Here is a 25,811-nt window from a genome sequence, read left to right as displayed (position 1 = left end):
AAAGTGAATGAGGAAGGTGCCTGTGCTTTATGAGATAACTGGCAGCCAGCAGTGATTATTGCAGGACAGTGATGATTAGCACTAGCATTAACAACATACGATTCAGAGACAAGCAAATTATCTGATAATGCTGTCTTTCCTCATTGCAGCTAAACATGTCTCTGAATCTCATTTTCCACAACTAAGTAAAATGCCTCTTTTGGCTGCAGCAGCTAGCACTTGCAGTGGGGTTCTTTCTGAGTCCCAGTCAAGATCCTCACATTTAGTGGTTATACAGGCCAACATTAAGAATCAAACATGCAAATCCCACTTAAATATCTGCATTTAATACAAGAAGGAAACAGGTAATTCACACGGTAAACCATTGCAACATACTGAAATTTTGCATGCAGTTTTGGGAAACGGACACAATGTACCAGGTTGGTGGACATTTTTTTAAGGTGAAAGAACATCAGAACATTACAGGTACACACAAAGTAAAATTTAGTGGAAGACAAGACAAATAAAATGCTATACTGTAGGAAGAAGAAAATGCCTAGTCTGACTTCAAGTCTAGTTGATGTGACCAAGCAGGTTTCTCAAAATTAGAAAGCTTTTCCTTTGCCTGTTTTGATACAAGTTCTCTCTTTGCCTTTGAGGTGAATGTCTTAGCATTGCTTTCTTTAACGCATAATAAGCTGGCTATGATCAGAGACCTAATAATAAAACTCTGTCTATTATATATTCCAGATTAACTAAGGAAAAGGACAGACTGGGTAACTTGTAACCTGTCATACTTGTGTTTATTTGAGTATCAGTAGAAAAAGAGGCAAAATTATCTCCTTTCAAGCTGTTGATAGGGAGAAGAATGCCATTACTTCTACCAACAGAGATTTTTGTTCCTGGTACCAATAAGATGATAAAACAGAGACACCAGCAGTTAAAGAGCCAAGTTTGAGAATTACAGAAGTTTGCAGGCAGAACCATGGCAATGAAAGGAAAGGAACTTTATTAGAAAATGTATATAAAAGTGGTACACTGGCAGATTTGAACTAGAAACACAAGTTATGATGAAAACGTATAAGGAAAAAATAGTACCTGGAAATGCAGCTGTGAAGGACCTGTTTTAAGACATTAGGACCTACTGTTGCAATAGTGCCACAAATAAAGTAATCTACAGGCCAAAACCTGAGTGCACTTAGTTTAGACCAGTGCACCACAAATTAAGCTGTTACGTTTGCTAAGAACTAATGTTTACTCCTTTCTATTTTTCAGAAATAAATTATGAGTTGCATTTTTATAATGGCAACGGGAAGAAATCTCAAGTACAGAATATTTCTCAGAAGTACTATTTTGGAAAAGAAGTCAAATGTAGAAAGGCTGTTTATCTATGCAAAAAGCAAAGTATATGGTTAGTAATGAATAACAATGCAAGTTTAGAAGCAGTATACTTTATTTTAAATGTGATTTTTATTGTTCTGACACCAATTTGTCACTTGTAGTATATGACCCATCCTATCATTAAGATGAGACAACTCGTGGTAATAAATTCTATCAAGCTCATTTTTAGAAAGATCTGATTGTGGATGTATTCTATATTCTAAAAGACAAAATGTTGCCTTTGTTATGAATCTCTGAACCTAGTATTGTTGTACAGACTTGGTTGCAGGTCAAGTTTCTAGCAATCACATGATTTTACAAAGTAGCAATTTTCAGTACTTAATTGATATGACATTAAGAAGTGTAGCAGTGAGGGTAGGAACTTTGAATTTTGGCAGTATGACTGGTATAGGAAGAGAGCTAGCTGATATGATGGAGAGAAGGAAGGTTGATATATTGTGCGTGCAAGAGACCAGATGGAAGGGAAGTAAGGCCAGGTGTTTACGAAACGGGTTCAAATTGTTCTATCATGGTGTGAATGGCAGGAGAAATGTGGTAGGGGTTATACTAAAGGAACAATATGCCAAGAGTGTTTTAGACGTGAAGAGAGTGTCTGACAGAGTGATGTTTTATGAAGCTCGAAACTGATGGCATAATAATGAATGTTGTTAGTGCATATGCTCCACAAGTTGGGTGTGAGATGGATGAGAAAGAGAAATTTTGGAGTGAGTTGGATGGCGTTGTGGTGAGTGTACCCAAGGGTGAGAGACTAGTGATTGGAGTAGACTTTAATAGGCATGTTGGTGAAGTGGACAGAGGGGATGAGGAAGTGATGGGTAGGTATGGTGTTAAGGAGAGGAATGCAGAAGGTCAGATGATTGTGGATTTTGTGAAAAGGATGGACATGGCTGTGGTGAATACATATTTTAAGAAGAGGGAGGAGCATAGGGTGACGGTACAATAGTGGAGGAAGATGCACACAGGTGGATTATATCCTATGTAGGAGGGCCAGTCTGAAGGAGATTGGAGACTGTAAAGTGGTGGCAGGGAAAGTGTAGTTATGCAGCATAGAATGGTGGTCTGTAGGATGACATTGGTGATCAAGAAGAGGAGGAGGAGTGTGAAAGCAGAGCCAAGGATTAAATGGTGGAAGTTAAAAAAGGTTGATTGTGAAGTGGAGTTTAGGGAAGATTTAAGACAGGCACTGGGAGGCAGTGGAGAGTTACCGAATAGCTGGGTAACTACAGCAGAACTAGTAAGGGAGACTGCTAGAAAGGTGCTTGGTGTGACATCTGGACAGAGGAAGGAGGACAAGGAGACCTGGTGGTGGAATGAGGAAGTACAGGAGAGTATACAGAGGAAGAGGCTGGCGAAGAAGAAGTGGGATTGTCAAAGAGATGAAGAAAGTAGACATGAGTATAAGGAGATGAGGCGCATGGCAAAGAGAGAGGTGGCAAAAGCTAAGGATAAGACGTATGGAGAGTTGTATGACAGATTGGACACTAAAGAGGGAGAAATGGACCTGTACTGATTGGCTAGACAAAGGGACAGAGCTGGGAAAGATGTGCAGCAAGTAAGGGTGATAAAGGATAGTGAGGGAAAGGTACTCACAAGAGAGGAGAGTGTGTTGAGTAGATGGAAAGAGTATTTTGAGAGGCTGATGAATGAAGAGAATGAGAGAGAGAGAAGGTTGGGTGATGTGGGGATAGTGGATCAGGAAGTGAAACAGATTAGCAAGGAGGAAGTAAGGACAGCTATGAAGAGGATGAAGAATGGAAAGGCTGTTGGCCCAGATGACATACCAATGGAAGCATGGAGGTGCTTAGGAGAAATGGCAGTGGAATTTTTAACTAGATTGTTTAATGAAATTTTGGAAAGTCAGAGGATGCCTGAGGAGTGGAGAAAAGGTATTTTGGTACCTATCTTTAAGAATAAGGGTGATGTTCAGAGCTGCAGTAACTACAGAGGGATAAAATTGATCAGTCACAGCTTGAAGTTATGGGAAAGAGTAGTAGAAGCTAGGTTAAGAAGGGAGGTGATGATTAGTAATCAGCAGTATGGTTTCATGCCAGGAAAGAGCACTACAGATGCAATGTTTGCTCTGAGAGTGTTATTGGAGAAATACAGAGAAGGTGAGAAGGAGTTGCATTGTGTCTTTGTAGACTTGGAGAAAGCATATGACAGGGTGCCTAGAGAAGAGTTGTGGTATTGTATGAGGAAGTCGGGAGTGGCAGAGAAGTATGTAAGAGTGGTACAGGATATGTACGAGGGTAGTGTGACAGTGGTGAGGACTGCAGTGGGAGTGACAGATCCATTTAAGGTGGAGGTGGGATTACATCAAGGATCAGCTCTGAGTCCTTTCTTATTTGCAGTGGTGATGGACAGGTTGACAGATGAGATCAGACAGGAGGCCCCGTGGACTATGATGTTTGCAGATGACATTGTGATCTGTAGTGTGAGTAGGAATCAGGTTGAGGAGACTCTGGAGAGGTGGAAATATGCTCTAGAAAGCAGAGGAATAAAGGTCAGCAGGGCCAAGACAGAATATATGTGTGTAAATGAGAGGGAGGGTAGAGGAATGGTGAGGATGCAGGGAGTAGAGTTGGTAAAGGTGGACGAGTTTAAGTACTTGGGATCAACAGTTCAGAGTAATGGTGAATGTGGAAGAGAGGTGAAGAAGAGAGTACAGGCAGGGTGTAATGGGTGGAGAAGAGTGTCAGGAGTGATTTGTGACAGACGGGTACCAGTAAGAGTGAAAGGGAAGGTCTACAAGAGGGTAGTGAGACCAGCTATGTTATATGGGTTGGAGACAGTGGCACTGACAAAAAGGCAGGAGTCAGAGCTGGATGTGGCAGAGTTAAAGATGTTAAGATTTGCACTCGGTGTGACTAGGATGGATAGGATTAGAAATCAGTATATTAGAGAGTCAGCTCATGTTGGACAGTTTGGAGACAAAGCAAGAGAGACGAGATTGCATTGGTTTGGACATGTGCTGAGGAGGGATGATGGGTATATTGGGAAAAAGATGCTAAGGATGGAGCTGCCAGGTAAGAGGAAAAGAGGAAGGCCTAAGATAAGGTTTATGGACGTGGTGAGAGAGGACATGCAGGCGGTTGGTGTGACAGAGCAAGATGCAGAGGATAGGAAGAAATGGAAAGAGTTGATCTGCTGTGGTGACCCCTAATGGAAAAAGCCGAAAGATGATGATGATGATGATTAAGAACACTTGGAAGGTAAATGTTACTGTAATAGTAAAGATCAACAAAAGAAAGGACTATACTTGTATGCAGTGATTTCAGAAGAAAATAGTCTGGAATCTGATATAAGAAACAAGTCTGAAGGCCACCTTCTAAAATTCATTCACCTGGCTTTTTAGACTCATCAATCACACATACCACATAACAAACAGACATGCAACATGCATTAAATGACACAAAACACATATATTAATTCACACAAATGCAGTCACCTGCACATATGTACCCCTCATGCAAGCATATCTTATATTACTTAAGTGTGCTACAATGGTGTCCATTAGAATGTTAACACCAATATCACAATTGCTATCAAAAAATGGCCATAGCCACTCTTTTTGAGTTTTTCAGACATACAGCAGACACCATACCAAATACAGCACATGTTCCACATTCATAAAATTTCCACATTCACCACTAAATCAAGTATGCAACAAACAGCATATGACACTATTTGAAACACACCCAGACTGATATATTTTCTACACCAAATATGCAAACAGCAGCACTTGCACTCATAGTCTTACACAATGTGTACTGGCTCTCTTGGCATACACAAAACAGCATGCTTCCTCCAGGAGTCTAATAGTATGCTGAGACGTCATGACCCCTTTCTAATAGTACATTGAGATGTCATGACCCCTTTCTAGAACACTGCAGTGCCATGATATAAGGCATTATTGGCACTCTTGGAGTACAATTTCTTTTTCTTTTACCAGGCCTTGGATGCAGGTAAGCTATGATTGCTGCTTAGGTTATGATCAGGATCTGGAAGATGGCAATGTAGACTGACTGGCCAACCTCTTTATGAGATGAATCAATGGAAAAAGAAAAAGTAAATCCCCAGACTAGAGCCACTTGAAACAAACTTTAGAAAGTGGGATAAGCATAAAAATGCAATTTGAAATAAATGGGAACCTATAAATCGATCAACAGCAGATTCTCTGAAAACAAGCTGTGCAACCAAGGAGAGAGCATATTTAAGCTTAGGGGTTGTGGGTGGTGTCCCCTACATGGGGGCTGCAGCTAATAAATACATATTACTTCAATGCATGCTGGAAGAGCTTTCAGCCAGATTTTTTTCAAACAGACAGCATCTATTGTGTTTGCTATGAAGGTATCTCCAAATAAATGACCAGAACTGGCTGTCAGCAACAAATAGTTTTCCCATGAATAAGTAACAATAGGTAGTTGTAAAATAAGCAGTTTTTGCTTGGAGTTTTAAGCACTTGTACATTTTATTTGGAGTTTTAAGCTGTCAAATGGACATTTTTATATGGAGTTTTATGACCTTTGAAAATAAGTAAACCTGACCAAAAAGATGTTGACCCTTGTAATCACTGTTAAAGGCTTTCTAAGATTACTAGCTAAGAATCAGTAGTTACACCTGACACAAGTGAAAGGAAAGACCTACCTACTAGAAGGGAGATTGGATGGAACAGCAAGTACAGTTGCTAAGAATGTGAACATGATCTTTTAAGCAGAGATGAACCAGATGGGATGGAAATAGGATCATTTTGATAGTTGATCCTGAAGCCCAAAGCTGAGGATCACTGAGATTCTACCTGAAGAAGGATAAATAATAGTATTTAACTGGCATACTAGGATGCTTAAGGAGCAGCTTGTACTTCCCTTGGTCTTAGATTTGTGCATGGATAGCATTTCCTGTGAGCAGGTTTACTTCAACTACTTCAAAACAAAGGAGAAGTTACTTAATGCAAAGCCGAAGCAAGACATGATTAATATTGCACAGGGGGCAGAACAGAATTATGGCCACATTCTACCATGGAATTTGGATTTGAGATGCATGGCCTACAAGCAAGCAAAGAAACTTAATGGGCCCAGGCCTGGGTAGAGTAGCTGTCCATGGCTACAACAATATAGAAATGCCATACATAGCCTTCAGCCCTAAAGAGGCAGATAACTGTATCAGTTGTGTTAGTAAACACCTCAGGCTGAAAAGAGAGGGGGACACAAGATCAAGGGGAACCTCTTATATATTGGAAGGCTGATAGAACAAGATATGTCAATCAAATGACATCATCCAACAAACACCTGCTTAAGCAAATGTCAAACAGAATGTTAGACATGACAATGAGACCACAGATATTAGAGGGGGGTTTGGAGCAGGAAGCAAAGAAGATCTTCAGGGAGTCAAGCAGATTTAATCCACTGATAAGACATGAAAAGAAGATCCACTTGAGTAATGCATGGATAAGGTCAGAGCAGCACCAAATGATAGAGCAGGAGAGGCCCAGAATGATTACTGGTGGAAGACTAAAAGAGATAAAATAGCAACCAATGTCAAGAAAAAAAGAACACGTGCATTATAAAAAACGGGGAGGAGACAGGATCGCTGAATCTGAAGTTAGAAAATATAGATTGTTGGTCTTACACATGCCTTAAATGGATAAAGCAGATGGAAAAGACATTTTGAACAAATGGAACATATGAGAGTGTGATCAGTTATGAAGAAACATCACTTGGGACATTTGGAATCCTAGGGGAAGGCAAGTAGACCATAATAAGCATACAAGCATATTGTAAAAGTAGAAAGAGGCATGGAGAAGAGGATGGAGACAAAGACACTGTGCCAATTTAGAACATCATTGATCAATATGGTGTTCTGATGAAGCCCATATATGACGGGTGAAAGCGCTTAACCTGGAGCAGTACAAGCCGTGCTTTTTGTGATGTTCTAAACTGGCACAGTGTCTTTGTTACAGCAGACATTAGTGTTTTTATTCAGTATTATGTTCATTCAGTCCGTATTCAAGTAACGCGCATCTGTTGTTGTTAGCGTTACTTTTAATTTTAATAAAGCGGGTGAATGTTTTATGTAATCCTCGGCTGGGAAGTGTATTATTGACTTGAAAAAGTAGCCATTTGTTTTGAATTTTACGGAAACTTTATATCTGGTGAAGAGGAGGTGTTTGGAGCACTTATTGGCACAATGTGGTGGTAATAATTCATAGTTAACGTTTTAAACATTACAATCATAAGAAATTAATATTAATATCATTATTGTTTTATGTAGATCAAATGCAAATGGGGTGGCCATGGCGGTGCAGCAGTTAGCGTTGTTGCCTCACAGCAAGAGTTTCTCCAGTTCGATGCTGGGTGCCTTCTGTGTGGAGTCTGCATGTCCTCCCTGCAGTCACATGGGTTTCCTCTGGGTGCTCCGGTTTCCTCCCACATTCCAAAGATATGCAGTAGATGGATTGGACAATGTAAACTGGGCATAGGTGAGACTGTGTGTGCAAGTGAGTGGTGAGAATAAACTACCGCAGCTGGGCTAGCCACCTGCTGGTGTAAACCTTGGCTCAAGGTGATTGTCACTGCGGAAGTGACACCCTGACCCCATATACTAAATGGGAAAAGGGACTGAGGATGGATGGATGGAAAGATGGATCAAATGCAAATATTATATATATATATATATATATATATATATATATATATATATATATATATATATATATATATATATAAAGTTAGCCCATTAAGAAATTGTGAGTCAATAATATTTTGTTCTGTCTGATGACAGGTTATTTTCTGCACAATTATGTATGATTGTCATGTGTTTTTGTTATTCTTACTGAGTATTATAAAATATTATAAAGCCTTGTTACAGATCTAGATACAGAATGCGTTAATGCAGGGGTCAAAACTCCAGGGTCAAAATGTTCTGTACTCACCAGTGGTGGATTAATTGTACCTTGGGCTGTTTTCAAACCATGGGCTCCCTGCACACATTTTTGGATTATGTATAAATGCATGTGTTCTTTGATTCAATTTATACTTCCTGTTTAACACAGCTCATTTATTAGTGTGTTTCAAATTTATAATTTTAAACATTTTTACAGTAAGCAGTGAAACAAAATGTATGATGCAAAAATGACAAAGCTACTAATTTCAGAACATTTCAACCATAAAGGATCACTCAAACTGCTGTCATTATGATATGTCAGTGTCGGTCAATATGCACAGTTAATATGTACAATCTCTGCAGAAGTAAAAGCTTTCTGAATAACTCCACAATAAAGAGAACTGCTATTGTAGAGATTGCTGCTGACAAACAACTTTTACATTTCAGTGCTTCATCTACAAATGCAGTACCTGCCCACTGCCCTTGGAGAATAAATCACCATTAAAAACAGTTAGTGTGCTCTTAATATCACCATGACATGCCTTGAATTAGATCAGCTATATAATAGAGAAAAGATGGCAAATGACAACACACTGAATCTGTCATGCTGTGGTTAGTGCTCTACCCCTGCGGTACCTAAAATGTAAATAAAAGTTACATGCAATATAATAGCATTACTGGTTCAGAAATACATTTACTGAAAATTTCATATACATGTGCACCTGTGGGCCTGAACACAGACAGAGTGCACACACACACACACACACACACACACACACACACACACACACACACACACACACACACACACACACACACACGCACACACAAGAACAAACTAAAAGTCATTTGTTGCTGCATTCTCTTTTGGCTGACCTGTAAAGTTTCGCTGCTGCCTACGATTCACAGTGGAGGAGGCACTGTTACCCCAAATCTACCATTCTCAGACTTTCAAAGGTTCACAGGTAAATACTAGGTTAACTTCCCCAAAGGGCCATTTTAAGCCTAGCCAATAACCAAGGTCAGAAAAAAAACCACTATACTTTGTGTTTATGGGACAAAGGCCAAACCCATCCTTGATCTAAATCTGCTGGCTGACTTCCTGCTCTCTGTAAACCATGCTGCAGGAAGTGCTGTTACTCAAATCTCCATGTGTTCCATTTTCTGGGGCTGTTTCATACATGCCAATGCTGACTCATATGTAAATTCTGGGGCTCAGTTTTTTTTTTTCATAAAGTGGAACATTTTTACAAAGCAATGTTTGTTTTTTTTCTTAAAGTGAAACATATTTTTAGACAGCAGTTTTATTTTCTTAAAGTGGACCTTTTTTGTGTTTGTTTGTTTTTTTAAGCCAGGATGGGCCCTCCAGCCATTACTGGGCCCTAGGCAGATGTCTAGGTCACCTTATGCTTGATCCAGGTTTGTGTGGGGGATGATGGTTGGCAGGCAGTGGGGTACCAAAAATGTTCTTGCACAGTTATAATTATAGGAAACAAAGAGCTCAGTGCATAGCTGTTACTTACAGATTAACCACTAATATACATGAAATAACATGTATGGTGATTCTGTTTTATAAATCTCATAAATGATGGAACCATGCAAAAATCAAGAATCATACAATGCATGTATACCGTGGTGTAGAATGACTGGGAAAACAGAGCTGAAGTTAGAGTGGAGTGCAGTGAAGGGGTGGCTACCCTGGGTGCAAGCTGTTAGGGGACATGACTGGCAAGTGCCAGTGGTATCTGAGTGCAATACCAGTATTGATTTATGAATCTGTGAAGACGCCATGCCTTAATATAAATGTTGATACTGTATTTGCAGTCACAGCAGAAGTGCTTACTGTTTCAGTGTGTTGTGGTAACTGTAGCAAGTTGGTTGTTATGGCATTAGCAAGTTCATTTTCATGTTTGGAAAGACCTTTTCTCTTCTCAACTTTGAGTTGAGGAAGCATCCATTGGGGAAAGCATAGGGCTCCAGATGACCTAGATATGGTTATGAATATGCTGTCCAACCATCTGAAAACATTATAAAAGGAAGTAGTTGCCACCTTAATATCATTGCCTTTTTACCATGTGGTGAATTGGGTTCCATTCATTACATCAATCACGCGCAACACTGAATCAGAAAATGTTTGCCTTAAATCGTCGATCTGCAGTTCACTGAACAACTTTCTTGCAGTTACCCAAGATCGTGGTAGAGTGAGGATTTTTTTTATCCTTTCTCCATTATGGTCCAGTCTCAGAGTTGGTATATGTAATTAGTAGAGGGAGTGGGAGAATGCAGGAGGGGCTCATCCCCCTATATAGAGTGTATGGGCTCATCCCCCTATATAGAGTGCATTTTTTCAAAGTTTATTTTTAGTTTCATCATTTTGTAAATCAACCTTTTCCAATTGATGTTTTCTGTGTCGGTATTTTGCACAATCGATCTTATGACTAGAACCCAATGAAAAACAAAGATTAGAAGAGTGCAACTATGATCCCATGTGTAGAGATGTAAAGGACTAGCTGATAATAAGAATTACCTCTCTGGTTTCTCAATTTGCTGCAAGTTGAAGAGCAGTGATGGAACAATTTTGTCCATGTGTTGTGGCTCCCAAATATTTGCCTGCAGTTCATCATTCACAGTCTTCCGGACCACTCCCTGAAGGCCCTTGATGCCAGCCATACGGATCCTAATAGGGATAACAACCGCTTATTAATCATCACTTAATAAAATAGTCAGCGGGACAACAAGTCACAAAAAGTAAACAGGCACTACTAAGCAGGAAGAAAGGTCATTAGTGGTATAATGAAGTATTCCTCATTAGGACAACTGCTGCGTAATATCTAAACAAGTGCCATAAATCATGGTCTAGAAAGAAAAAAATGCCTTTTTTAATTAATACAAAGCTCTTTGACAGAGGAGGCAAAAACAAATCAGGTGAATGTTGAAAAAATGAAAAGACAAGGTCTTAAATTTGCTACCAACACTTGAATACAAGGAAACATGGAGGAAAATACCTATGAAAATAAAAAAACCTTACAGAAAGCCTAATAAAATGAGGGAAGCACAGAAACTTAGTGACTAAAGTTTCTGCTTTTCTTTCCTTTGGTGTCTGTGTATGTTGTATCTTTCATTTGCTGTCTGTGCATTTTGTATCTTTCATTTCATATCTGGACTTTGTATCTTTCATGTGCTGCCTGTGTATTTTGTATCTTTCATTTGCTGTCTGTGTATTTTGTATGTTTCAGTTTCTGTATGTGTAATTTGTATCTTTCATTTACTGTCTGTGCATTTTGTATCTTTCATTTGCTGTCTGTGTATTTTATATCTTTCATTTGCTGTGTAATTTGTATCTTTCATTTGCTGTCTGTGTATTTTGTATCTTTCATTTGCTGTCTGTGCATTTTATATCTTTCATTTGCTGTCTGTGTAATTTGTATCTTATATTTGCTTTCTCTGTATTTTGTATCTTTCATTTGCTGTCTGTGCATTTTTCATCTTTCATTTGCTGTCTGTGCATTTTGTATCTTTCATTTGCTGTCTGTATATTTTGTATGCGTGTATTTCTCCAAGTATTCTAGCTTCCTCTGTTTTCCCTGAGAACTATAGTACATGGAAAACTATTGCTTGATCATCACAGCTAAATGATAACTAGTCCTGCATCTTACCTGTAAAGGCTAAAATATGTGTTTCTGCATCCCACAGGGAGATAAGCCACTCCCATCTAGGGAGGCAAGCCCACCACACTCCCGAGACTTATATATACTAACTGCACGGTTTCACAACAGTGGGGAAAAAATAGAAATTCTTCCACATAACACACAGTGGTCTTGCACAAACAGCAATATTGCTGTACATTTAACTTTACAATATGATTTTCAGTAAAAAGTGGTTATAATCAGTTATGATCCAACAAGTAGAACCCAATCAACTGATCGTCAAGCAGGAATAGGGTGAGTATTCCCTCCTAACCCCCAAAACATGCAAGTTGACTTAGGGCTCTAAACTCTTCACACATAGTCTGTCTACTCATGTCCCTGTTGAACAGGTCATGGCTGAAAAGGGTCAAGCAATAGATCTTACATCTGTTTAACAAACAAATAAGACATACTATTGAGAAAAAGTTGTAACAGCACATAAATAATAAGGATGTTTGGGATAATAATTCCAGATGGCATAAAGATAAGTAGAAAATGACTGTTGCCAAGACTTTTTATTTGTTTATTTACCAGGTAAGCTCATTAGACACATCTGGAACTTCTCATGGGTGACCTGGATATATTGTCTCATTAATTGACTTGTTCAGTGTCACGTGGTTCGCATGCAGAAAGTGAGAGAATTAAACCTAGGACTTTGGAATGAATATTGCCAGTGATTCACAGTCTTAACTCTTTCTGCTACACTGACAGATTATAGAAATCTGAATAATATTATTATTAGGTACACATGCTATTGTACATTAATAAAGTGTTATTAATATCTTTTATTCAGGAATGCACCATAAGTAACAAGTTTCACCAAAGCATCTCCAGGACTGTTGCTACAAGTTAATCTAGTCAAATGGCAAACCAGTATGTATCAAGTTACAAAAAGACCAGGAGGTCAGTACAATCTGTAAAACATTTCAAATGAACTACATATTTATTTTCAGCACCTGCTCTATCCAGTTTATGGAGATGGGGTTACAAGCAAAAAGTCAAAGCACAAACACAAAATACTGTAGTAGGTAAGAAACCACCACTTTCAAGTCACGAATCCTTCTTTAATTTAATCCACAGTTAGAGTACAAAATACAGATAAAAACAGTATCAGGTTAAGAGCTTTCACCCAGGAATCTCCCGAGCTTCATCAGAACATAAAACACAAAATATACTAGCCCCTTTTATACCTTTCAAATACATTAGCCACAATGAATACATCTCATTAATATTAATTAACTGATGTCATAAATTAAAAATCCCTTAATCAACATTCCTTCTTTTGTTGTTAATGATTATGTACAAAATGAATGCAAAATCAGATAAAAACCTTTACAATATATATTTAGAAAGATATTCAATAACAAAAAAATATATATATGTACCATGTTTTAAAACATACTGTTTGTTCTTATAGTTTGGTTGCCCTTAACTTCAAGACACTATTGATACTCAAATCGTCATTTAAACCGGGTCTTTTTGTTCCATCCAATTTTAGCTGCCAATACAACTCCTTGTATTCTAGGTGGGCCCCCCATAGACCTTTCCTTGTGTATTGTTTTACTTGTTCCAGACCATAGAACTTAAAATTACTATCTGGGCATTCCCTCTGATGTTTATATAAGGTGTTAGTGTCTTTTTTATAGATATTTCATACATATGTTCATATATACACCTTTTCAAAGGTCTCTCAGTCTTGCCTATGTAGAAACTGTTGCATATTTGACAAATACTGATGTATAACACCCCTTTGCTATTACAATTAAAGTGCTCCCTAGCCCTCATCTTGAACTTTCTAGAAGAGATGTTAATGTTATCTTGTTCCAGTGCCATGCCACTTGCCTTCTGTGTTCTAGCTACCATATTTACAATTTCATGATACTCCAACATCTCTTTAATGTTCATGTCTCTTTTCTTTATGAATATTGGTGTCGGGGGGGATGTATTTATTAATCTCATTATTTAATGTTAAGACTCCCGAGAATTTCTTTATGATATTCTCCACCTCATCTGAGGAACCCGTGTGTGTGTGTATAAATGTTAGGTCATATTGTGCTTGTTTTCTACACTCGTTTCTGTTGGTAACCCCAGCATCCCCTTCCCAAAATTGGGTCATATCTCCCCCTTCTGTCTTTTTTCACTTCCTTTGTTAATTGACTAATAAGGACCTTCGGGTATCCTCTTTCAATGAAAAATTGTTTCATTAAATTAACCTCCTGAAAAAAAGTTGAATCCTCACTACACATTCTTGAGACCCTGATCAAATGCCCCTTAATAATGCCCTTTTTCTAGTTGTAAGGATGTTCACTATTATAGTGTAAATATGCATTAGAGTGTGTAGGTGTCCTATAAATCTTAGACTGAAAATTGTTTTTATTATAGTTCTTATATATTGTCACATCCAAGTAATGTATTTCATCCTTTGAGATATTCCATGTAAATTTCAAGAAGGTGCTGTGTTACCTATGTAATCCAAAAATTGACTCAGCTGTACCTCTGCCCTCTTCCAGAACAGACAAATGTCATCTAAAAATCTGGTATATAAGACAATATGTTCCTTCCATGGTGTTTCAAATATGTACTTTTTCTCCCAGTAATATAATACAAAGGTTCACATACAAGGGGGCACAAGTGGCCCCCACAGCAACTCCTTTTTATTGTTTATAATATTCACCACAGAAGAACATAAAATTGTTCTTTAATATTATTTCCATGAACTCTAAAATTAAGTTCCTCTGTTCATTATTTAAATAGTTTGCATCCATCACTATGTCCTGGAACCACTCTAGTTCCTCCCTATGGGGTATACTAGGGAATAAATCGATAACATCTACTGTTATCATAAATAAATCCACCTCATATTTTTCCTGTTTGACTTTTGTTACGTCCCTGGAAATATGCTCCAAAGTTGTCACGTATTGTTTCAAGATTTGGTCTATATATCAACTAAAGGTTCCAGTTTGGAGCCCGCTCTGGCAACTATAGGTCTAAAAGGTGGTTTTGTTACATTTTTATGAGTTTTGGGAATTCCAAAGACCACTGGAATCTTTGGTCTAACTACTGTTAAAGTTTCTTAACATCCATAAATGTGGATATTAAAGGCACCATGCCTGTCATGGCTAAATAGAATGGCATTAGTATCCTTGTATATCAAATTAACAGTTTAACGGACGTGATTAGCTAGAGCAATATTTTCAAACAATTCAACAAGTAATGGGGAGTTGATGGTCATGGGACAATATGATGATATTTATTATCATCACCATCATCATCCTCAGCCTTTTTCCCATTCTCCTCAGGGGGTCAGAAGGTCACATCAACTGTCATTATCTCTCTCTCTCTCTCTCCATTCAGAGCCACTCTCCTAACTACTTTAACAGTCATGCCTGATTTTTGCAGGTTTTCTCTCACACAATCAGTTTGCTGGGCATCTTCATTTCCTCTTGACTTCTTCCTGTCACTCCCACATCTTCTTCAACAAATCCTCTTCTGCGTTCTTGCACATGTGTCTAAACCACAGTAATCTGTCCAGTTTGATTTTCTCTGTATTGGGGCTACTTATGCTTCTGCTCTAATATCCTCATTTCTTCATCTGTCCCACATCCTGTACCACCCATCTCAAGTACTTCACCTCCATCACCTTCATCTTCCTCATCTGCTTTGCCTTTACTGCCCATGGTTCTGTACCACACAAAGGTACTCATTCCACTATCTTGTACACCATGCTTTTCAGTTTCTTTGTCATTCTTCTATCATGCTACCCCTGACCCTCTGTGCCAATTAGCAGAAGCCCCTCTGATTCTCCTGTGGATTTCCCTTCTCCTCATCCATCCCTCCCAGATACTTGAAGCTGTTAACCTGCTCTACTGTTTCCCTTCTATCTTAATTTTCAGCTTTTCCTGATTTCTCCCATTTGTTGCCATTATAACTGTCTTGTTTGTACTCAGTATCAGCCCATGTGCCTTCCATTTTGCCTTCCATTCAGCTATCATTTGCTGAAGTTACTGTTTAAATTCAACTTGCAATGCCACATCACCTGCATATAACAGCATTGTTACTCTGCCCACTGAAACCTTTCTGATAATGTGATCCATCATCGATGTAAACAGCAGTAGACTCAGAGATTAACCCTGAAACATACCCACTCCCACAGGAAACCCCTCTGTGACTTCACATACTTTTTATACTTGTGCCATTCACTATTGTCCAAAGTCTGCACTAATTGGACCAATGTTTCCAAGACTTTGAACCATTGTTGCACTGCCCAGATCAGCTTTCTTGGAACCTTTCTCCAAGTCTAGGAATGCCCAGTTGGACTCTTCCCTCATCTCTAGCTTCTTCCTCACTGTCTGTCTCTCTGTGAATATTGGGGCAGTTGTACTGCATCCTGATCTGAATTTATACGGCTCACCTCCCATCTTACTTTCTGCTATTGTATATACTCATTTATCAGTCATCCTCTCCAGTACTTCCATACAGTGTGACAGGAATTTGATATCTATATACTGCCTACAGATGTGAATGTCCCCTGTCATTATGTATCTTATTTCCATATCTGGCACAGCTGCATCTCTTCTGTAGTCTTCCAACATCATATTTTGAGATGCTGCAATTCTAGTTTGACTCCACTAATCTCTTCTTCTTACTGAGATGCTAGAACCATGAGTATTTACTTAAACACTTTTGCTGTCAGACCAGACAACGTCTAGTTCTTCAGCCTAGTTTCTGCTGACCTTACAAACTTGTCTGACCATTGCAGCTGATTATGGCCATGCTATAGTCCAGCTGTTTCACTGAGGATAGGTTTGCAATCTCTAATTCTACCCCAGTGCTCTTTCCTTACTAGAAGAAGTCAACCTCAGTTGCATGCTGATCACACTTGTATGTGATCTTGTCACTGTACCCCCCTCCCCATTTTGGCACACCATGTATTGGCCACCATTAAATCATTTGCCAGACATTATATTATTTGCGACATTATATATCAACACTCACACTCTGCCAGGGAGATTGTATTTGAAAGACAGTCCAGCATATGTAATTATACACACACACAAATATATATTATTTATTTATTTATTGCATTTGTTTACCGGGAAAGTCCACTGGGCCATAAAGTGCCCATTTTCAGTGGAGGCCCAGGGAGAAAAGCTCCACAGAGATACACAGAGATGTATATATGCAATTAGCTAAAGCACACGATACAGTGCCAGAGTTCCACAGAGGTAACATACATACAATTACACAAAGCAAAACTAATAGTACAATACATGCGATGAGAAGAAATACAAATACAAGAAAACAGTTGTGTGGTTTGAGTTGATAAAATCTTGAGTTGCAATGGCATATATACAGTTTGTTAACAAAAACATATCAATAACAGATTAAAACTGCCTAGGAGTTTGGCAAACCAAGAAAAGGGAATATACTTGAGTGACATTAGCTACTGGGTATACAGAGAGATTGTTTATACAGGAAGAGGCACTGAAGCGGTGCTAAAAATATCAGTTGTCAGTGCATTTGTGTGATGGTACAGAGTAGGGTTAGCTGCTAAGGATCATATATTTATATATATATAATATATATATCTATCTATATATATATATATATATATATATATATATATATAGATCAGTAGATCGAACTTTTACAAGTTCGAACCACATATGGCCGAGACCATATGTTCGAATTCGTAAAAGTTTGAACACTGAAGTAAAAACAAATAAAACAACAAAACACAAAACTAAACGTCTATAGCAGGGGGCTATGCCCCTCTGCACCCCCCTACACCCCCCTTACTTAAATATACCAACTCCGAGATCACACTAGATTTCAGAAATGGGAAATCTTCCCTTTCCGCACTGTAAGGGGATTTCCATTCAGTCCGATTGAACTTTTACAAGTTTGATATATATATATATATATATATATATATATACATATAGATATATATATATATATATATATATATATATATACATATAGATATAGAGAGAGAGAGAGAGAGGTGTGTGTGTGTGTGTGTGTGTGTGTGTGTGTGTGTGTGTGTGTGTGTGTGTGTGTGTGTGTGTGTGTGTGTATGTGTGTGTGTGTGTGTGTGTGTGTGTGTGTGTGTGTGTGTGTGTGTGTGTGTGTGTGTGTGTGTGTGTGTGTGTGTGTGTGTGTGTGTGTGCTTGTGCATTTATTCTTGACCGCAGTACAGGCAGCAGTAGCATTTTAGCTGGCATAGTATTTGTAAAGGCAGATGTTTTATTTTTATTTATTTATATTTGATAAGCAGGATGAAAGACCATTTTCAGATATGAGTAGGGCACAGGTGTGCAAACATATAGTTGCCATCCTTCTTGATGGAAGCATAAAGATACCAGAAATCTCAATTTTACAGCAACATCAGTTTCTCAATTCTTCTCAAAGTTGTCATTGCTTTTTTTCATTTATGCAAAGATGGCAATGTTTTAGTTTGGAATCATCATTCAGTAGGCCATGATGCCAAAACATATCAAATAAAACCCAGGAGTTCTCTATAATTGCTGCAGAGCAGTCAGTATGCAAACATTTATTCCAAACGCATGCTGCTTGTTAGAGACAAATGTATTTCAATCAGCTTGCCTACAACACAAATGAAGAGGAGAAGGTCACATTACATGATACTGCTCAAACTTAGGCCTCTAATTCTTCATGTCAATGAATGTCATTAAATATTTCACATAAGATGGAAACAGTGATAAATATATTTTTGTCCATCGGGGAGGGAAGATGTTTCAGCTGTATTCTTCTGAAAAAAATACTCACAGATTACAAATTTATCTAATTAATATTCAGTATTGTCATTACCAGGTAAGGCAATATACATGCATAGCTCTGTGATACTGCAGTCCTAATCTGTGCATATGTGAAGCAAATTGTAATTGAAAATGTATTATCTACCGTTTAATGACAGTTACAAGTAAACAGTTTATATCCCACATGCTGCTTTCTGAGAAAATTTACATGAACTGTAGACCACTTAGAATCCTAGTAGAAGGGCTGCCTGTTGTTGCTTTGATCAGCTTAGCATTATAAAGTTAGTCCCCTGGATTCAAGAAAATCCGTGCAAGAATAAGACTATTCTTGCACGGAATGGTTCGTGTCCGTTTAGCACAGCAGCGCACCTTGAATATTCATGAAGGCACACTGCTGTACTTCCTATAAGGACACGAACCGTGAACGAGTGCAGGGGGCATGTTCAAGTAGTGCACGGACACTGAACACGCCCCCTGCACTCAGAAAGTGCAGTACTGCACTTTTTAAACCAAAATGGCATAATATTAGAGATTTACTCTAATATTATGCCAGTATTTCAGTGTCCACAGAGACTGAAATGAGATAATGATCATTTCAGTATCAGCGGAAACTGAAATAAATATTGACATGAAGAAAGCAATGCAGGTGGTGTGTAACAGGTTCTGTAAAACACCCCATGCATTGCTAAAGTGTCATACAGCACTTCTGCAACCTGCTAAAGCAGGAAATGTGTGCAATTGCACAAATAATGGGGGATAAATCCCTCAAAAGGTTAAAGCACACAAATTGCCTACTAAACATAGAAAGTTGATAGAGAACAGGTTATGCATTAGCACAAATTATTGAAGGGTAGAAATCTGAAAGCAAATGTATGCCAATATTCCCTGACAGTAGTGCAAGTTGACAAAGGCACAAATAATGGAGGGAAAAACAATACAATAGGGACACGTCTGAAAAATTGCCCTCACACACTTAGAAAGTTGATAGAAAACAGGATTCGTATTAGCAGGAGTCCCTGAAGGATAGAAGCCTGAAACCAAATGAATGCCATTATTTCATGATTGCAGTCCTCAATGACTTGTCAGAACACCACAAGACTCACTTATATAACATAATGATATAATAATAATATAAACCTTTTTTTTCTAGCCTAAGGAATGTTTAAGCATAGCTAAGCGGGTGTGCGTGTTATGGCCGTCCACTTAGCATAGCTTAAACAGCCCCTAGGAGATAAATGCAAATATACAGGTAAACTTTCCAAGCGGAGATAGTGTTGTGGTTAGAGTCCTGGCTTTACATGCAGGTGTTCATGGTTCGAGTGCCAAGATAGGCAACTTATTTCTCTATGGGAATGTAGGGTTAAAATTATTTTTGTAAACTTTAAATTAGGTAGCAACTGTTGTTTGGCAACCACTGTAGTGTAGCAGGTCCAAAAGTGAGATGTCAGTCTAGAAAAGATGTGAAACCCCATATAAACACAACTGCCTCATACAGTATAGTTACACAAGAATATAATTTAATGAAAGCACATAGGGGGATGTCATGGAAGGTAAACATAAAATTATAATATGTCATTAATGATGAATCAATCCTGATACTTTATAAAATTAAATCTGAGCAATGCTAAGTAGTGCTCAGCTATGCTAAGCTGGTGTAAGCATTACTTAAATGTAAATGCTAAGCAATAAGTAGCCCAGCTAAGCAGATTTGTGCATTGATAAGCAGTGCTCAACATCTATCCCTTTAAGCACTGTCAGCCTTAGCTAAGCATGTTTGCAAGTCACTTAGCTTACCTCAGCATATTCAAAATGGTCCAATGATGGCAAAGAGCAGGAATTTGACTCTATTTAAACCTCATAGGTGGGAATACAGCCATTACCAGTTGTAGCTCATCCTTGCAGGCACTATGACTGGCATAAGAGAGGGTTGCGCTTTTGGGCGCAATGCTGGGGCATTCAGGAGTCCAGGGTGATGGTTGGACTCCTAGTGAAAGACCATGAGGAGAGACTGCTGCAGGGCAAGTACCAGGGCTCCCAATTCAAAGCGGAGGCCTGGGACCATATCGCACGTGATCTCACCAGTGCTACTGGCATCCCACAAACTGGTGAGCAGGTCCGGGACCATTTTGCTCACCTCAAGAGTAGGAAGAAGGAGCTATTGGACCAGTGGACCCAAGATGCATGGGCACAGAATGTCCCAGAAGTGTGTAAGTATCAGTATCAGTATCAATTAGTGTTCACCAAAGTCCAGCCTGTGCATGTGATTGATAGGTATGCATAAATGTTTCTTTATCTCCTGTACAGCTGCAGATGAGAGGGCTGTGAACATAGATGTCCTTTCCAGCAGGTTGCTAAGGCTGTGCTGGGAGGCTGGTAAGTACAAATCTAGCTTGCAGTATTCAGGGCAAATAAATAGAAATGAGTAGAATGTCAACTGCCCATAGGTTAAAATGTGTACTGTGTGTAATGAATAAATGAGAAGTTAGCAGAATAATACTGATGTACAGGATATCTATCAAAAAAATTACAAGTACCCTTCAATAAAACTAAAAACCCCAGACTGATATGTTTACTTTGATATGTGGTGGTATAAATCTAAATGTGTGCAGGGTTCCGCACAGCAACTATGGCTCTGATAGCATGAATTAATTGAGGCTCCTCTGACAAAGATTGTGGTGCTGTAAAACAGGAGATCAACTATATGAAATAATCCATGCACCAAGATATCTCTGAATAGTAATCTGTAAACTAGTATACTGTATCCCCTACAGCAGTGCTTAGTGTTAACCACTGCTTTCCAGATTGTAATATGTCAAAGTATTAATACACAGTATAAGAACTATCTGCCATGCATGAATGTCAGAATTACAAGGTCAGATTGTTCAACCAAGAGAGTATTAGACAGAAAACAGTCAAGCAACAAACAGCAGTTTTTCAATAGCTCATTGTGTTAAAACACATCCTTGTTGTACCTTTTTGCACAAACAGGCACGGTTCAAAACCTGGGAGTGGTAGTAAGCTGTATGCATAATTTCACCCAAGAATATGTGTAGAAACAGTCAGGTAGTGTTAGAAATTTCCTCCACAGGTCTACCAGGTAAGGAAATGTTTCTATTAGCTGTAAGAAGACTGTACTAACACACTGTGCACAACACTTCCACTGTCCAACCTCAAGGCTGCAAATGACAGCAAGATAAGTACATACACCAAGCAGTTTCTTCCGATATATGTCCTTCAATTGTCATGCTGTCATGGCTAGTAGTCACCGCTGCCAATATCCAGGGTGACAGATAGAAATCCAGACGGAGTACAGCAATAGCACACACACACAACATGATTGCAGGGCACCCCTGTCAGTGTCACATATGTAACCTTGAATATGTGATTATGTGTAGAAACAGTCAGGTAGTGTTAGCAGATATTCCCTCCACAGGTCTGCCAGGTAAGGAAATGTATGTATTACCTTTAAGAAGGCTTTAGTAATACACTGTGTACAAACATTCCACTGCCCAACCCCAGACTATAGGTAGATGTAAAGTGAGGTCATACCTGGAGAGTAATGAGTAGAGAAATCATCAGTACAGTTGTGAACAACTGAAGCCTATACAGTTGTTAATTGGCATCTCTTTCTCTCCCCCACCCTATCTGCACCAATAATTCATACACATAATCAATGGGTATGATTTTCTCAAAAACTACGGCTGGGACATGTATCCTATTGTTATACAAATATTGAATCATTTGATTATTAATGTCCCCGTTCAAATACTATCATTGGTGCCCTGTTGCTATCAATGTAACCTACATGCTGTTATGATGCCTACTGTCGTTCCATTTATGCATGTGCTCTGTTTGCTATGCAAATGTTCCAAATCTGTTGTTTTGGGTTAATTAGAACACCCATGCATGCAGTTAAAACTAATTTTGAAATGTTTTGTTCATGACTAACCAACATATTTTGTAAAACCTCAACACCATAGCACGTCTGGAAAGGCAGATCCTGGCAGATCCATCTGTCCTGCCTCATCTGACAGTGGCACCGGGCCCCAGCACATCTGGGACCCAACCTGGGAACTCCTCATCTGCTAATCCTGTACCACCTTTGGGTGAAACCACATCAGAGGAAGGAGCCTGTTCCCCCCTGGGAGTGGGCACAGACAGGAAACCATCACCCATAGCCAGGTCTGGGGTTTGGTGCATAGCGCCATCCAAAAGAAGTTTGGTGGACAGCTGCACCAGATTGAGGTGCCACCTGGCAAATCTTGAGGGTCAGCCTGCCCCTCCTGTCCAGCCCCCGGCACAGTCACCTCTGGGCCCGTGAAGGTACAGTGGTGACTGCCCATGGCTAGGGACCTCAGTCCCACTGTATTCATTTGGGGGCTCATGGGTGTCTGATTCCAACCACCCTCCCCATCCAAGGTGTTTACCCCCATATGTGTCATATACTGCCCCTGTCTGCTGTCTTATCTGTCTTGTCTGTCTTCCTACCCAACTTTCCTCCCCAAATATACCTTCTATCCTTCCCCAACATCCCACTCTTACCTTAAAAATAAAGGGCATCTGTTCCCAAAAAAAAAAAAAATTACACCCCATACATAGCTGTCCATTTCACACACGTCCATTGTACACATGTAATCTGGTCCAGCTGGCTTAAAAAGATATTACTGTTGTCCTCACCCCTCCCTCAGGGGTTTGCGTGTCCAAATTCATTTCCAAATTCTGTAGATATTTACAGCTGTTGCTGTAGAAGAAATAGACAGCTATGGACCTTTTCTACACCTGTCCAGCACATCCATAGCTACGTTTCGTACTGTACTTCCATCTGAGTGACCCTTTTCTCACCACTTTCATATCACCTCTTTTCCTTTTCTTTTAAAGAAATTAGCGCAGGGGTTAGCGGAAATAAGCAGCGGTAACTGAAGCTAAAACAGATTAACCATAGCTTAGCATCCCTTACCGTCATGAAAACCCACCCAAACCCATTTACAACTGCTTAAAAGTGCCTTAATTACTCTGTATCCATCAGACCTTGTTCTGCCCAGAAACAAAGCAGCCAGCGCTGCTAAGCCTCCAACCTGAGATGCTGTGCTCTACAATCACAGAAATGTACCACTACACCATCCAAATGGTGCAAAACTGCAATGCTTTAACAAACATATCATGCATTCCGGTCATTTATCATTAATAAAAAAACATCAGTCTCAAGTCTCAAACCCATGACCCTGTACACTATAGTCAAAGCAATGTACCACTACACCATCTGCGCTGTAGGAATTAATGTTGCTTTTTCAAACATATCATGCAATAGAGGCATACAACATTAGGGAGAGAGCTCTGTGGAATCATTCATGTGTTATATATAGACATATAGACATATACATATTATATATATATATATATATATATATATATATATATATATATACATCTGTTGAAACATATACATGAAATAGTGGATAAATGATATAGCTATATAAATTACAAAGGAAGGGAAATATATATATATATATATTTATATATATATATATATATATATATATATATATATATATATATATATATATATATATATATATATATATATATATATATATATATAGATATGTATGTACATAACATGCAGTGCAGTCAGACCTCAGAACCATCCCTCTCAACCTCTTACTGTAAAAGGGGTGGGAATGGGCCAAATATAGGGAAATATTTCAAATGCCGCTGTTAGAAACGAAGACATTTGCTACAACAACAGGGTGCATTTGAGCAGACAATTACTGAATGATATTAGGATGGAAACTGAAATGTTATGTCATTATTTACTGACATAATTGGATCATCACAGTGATTTACCAGACAAATACAAATAAATTGTTGAACAGAAGAAAAGTATGGGCCAAACATCTGGATATTCTGTGAAAATCCTGGTAGTGGAGAGGTATGCTCAGAAGCCTTTAGTGCAATGAATCTGGCCCAAGCCTGACAAAGTGGGGGGACAAAGGCATGAAAATAGGGACATATCTAAAATATGTGAGTAGATAAGCTGAGAATGTTGATGTAGTAACACTGTATGTCCTAACATATATTGACTGAAATATCATAAGTCTGGGACTCAATTGATTCTCATTAGTTAGTGACCCTAATCCCTACATCATCCCACTGATGTGTCAGGAATACATAACAGTTATAGAGACCAGACCAATGATATCGGCCGGACAACTGGACATCCTACAAATGTGTGGACATAACACATTAGGGAAACTACACTCAGCTAACAAGTAACATCCAAACTACAATCAGACTGTCATAACACTACCCAAATCCAGGTCTGGGGCTGTACACATGCATTTGCAAATATAACAGGCACTACAGGGATGTAACACTAGTGAAAAACAGACATTGGTGTGAAAGTGCATACCCACAACCAATTGCACCACAGTCATAGCGACATACCAGTAAGCAAACTGAACACTACATTATAATGACTGTGTGAGCAACAATATCCTGTTTGCCACTCACACCTTACCCCTACATATACTGCCCCAAGTCCCAGTGTAGTGGGAATCTTGAGGTGTTATGGGACATGTCACGGTCACCCTGTACAAACATATACAGGTGATATGGAACCAGAGCAGCATGCACAGTCAGATAGAAAGGGCCCATGACACTCACATGTACCCCCCTCCCTACACATCCCAAATAACATGTACACACTACACTGCTACACAATCCTGACAGTCTGTTAACAATGTCCAGATATACAAAGACTTCTCAAATGTACATTTTCACACAGAATGTATAAGCACAGGACTCATATCTATAACCACTTCCTTGTTACATGTCTCGGGGTCTATGACATCACTGGGATGGCAGCAGGGAAGAAAGCAATTAATAATGATAGTACATTCATGAACCTCTTAGTGCATGACATCTGGACAAAGCCTGACATAATTAGGGCCCAAACACAGGGGTATATTGGACATATTGCTGTTATAAATGTAGACAGTTGCTGGTGTTACTGGGTTTGTTGTCACATATCTTTTCTGAGGGATATGAAGTTAATAACACCAATGGATGTTAGCATGTACTT

General features: G+C 38.9%; 1 protein-coding gene across 1 annotated transcript in view; it reads right to left on the bottom strand.

Moving 5' to 3' along the window:
* Positions 1–25,811, bottom strand: part of EFR3B (EFR3 homolog B) — a 2,101,782-nt gene that overhangs the window by 895,419 nt on the left and 1,180,552 nt on the right. Inside the window, exon 6 of the mRNA XM_044062396.1 lies at positions 10,790–10,939. Coding sequence (XP_043918331.1) covers positions 10,790–10,939 — 150 coding nt within the window. The remainder of the gene's footprint in view (positions 1–10,789; positions 10,940–25,811) is intronic.

The sequence above is a fragment of the Protopterus annectens genome, chromosome 2.part1 (genome assembly GCF_019279795.1).
Source record: "Protopterus annectens isolate FY-2018-M chromosome 2.part1, PAN1.0, whole genome shotgun sequence".
Taxonomy (NCBI): domain Eukaryota; kingdom Metazoa; phylum Chordata; order Ceratodontiformes; family Protopteridae; genus Protopterus; species Protopterus annectens.
The sequence above is the reverse complement of the archived record's forward strand: the minus strand, read 5'-3'. Positions and strand labels throughout refer to the sequence as shown.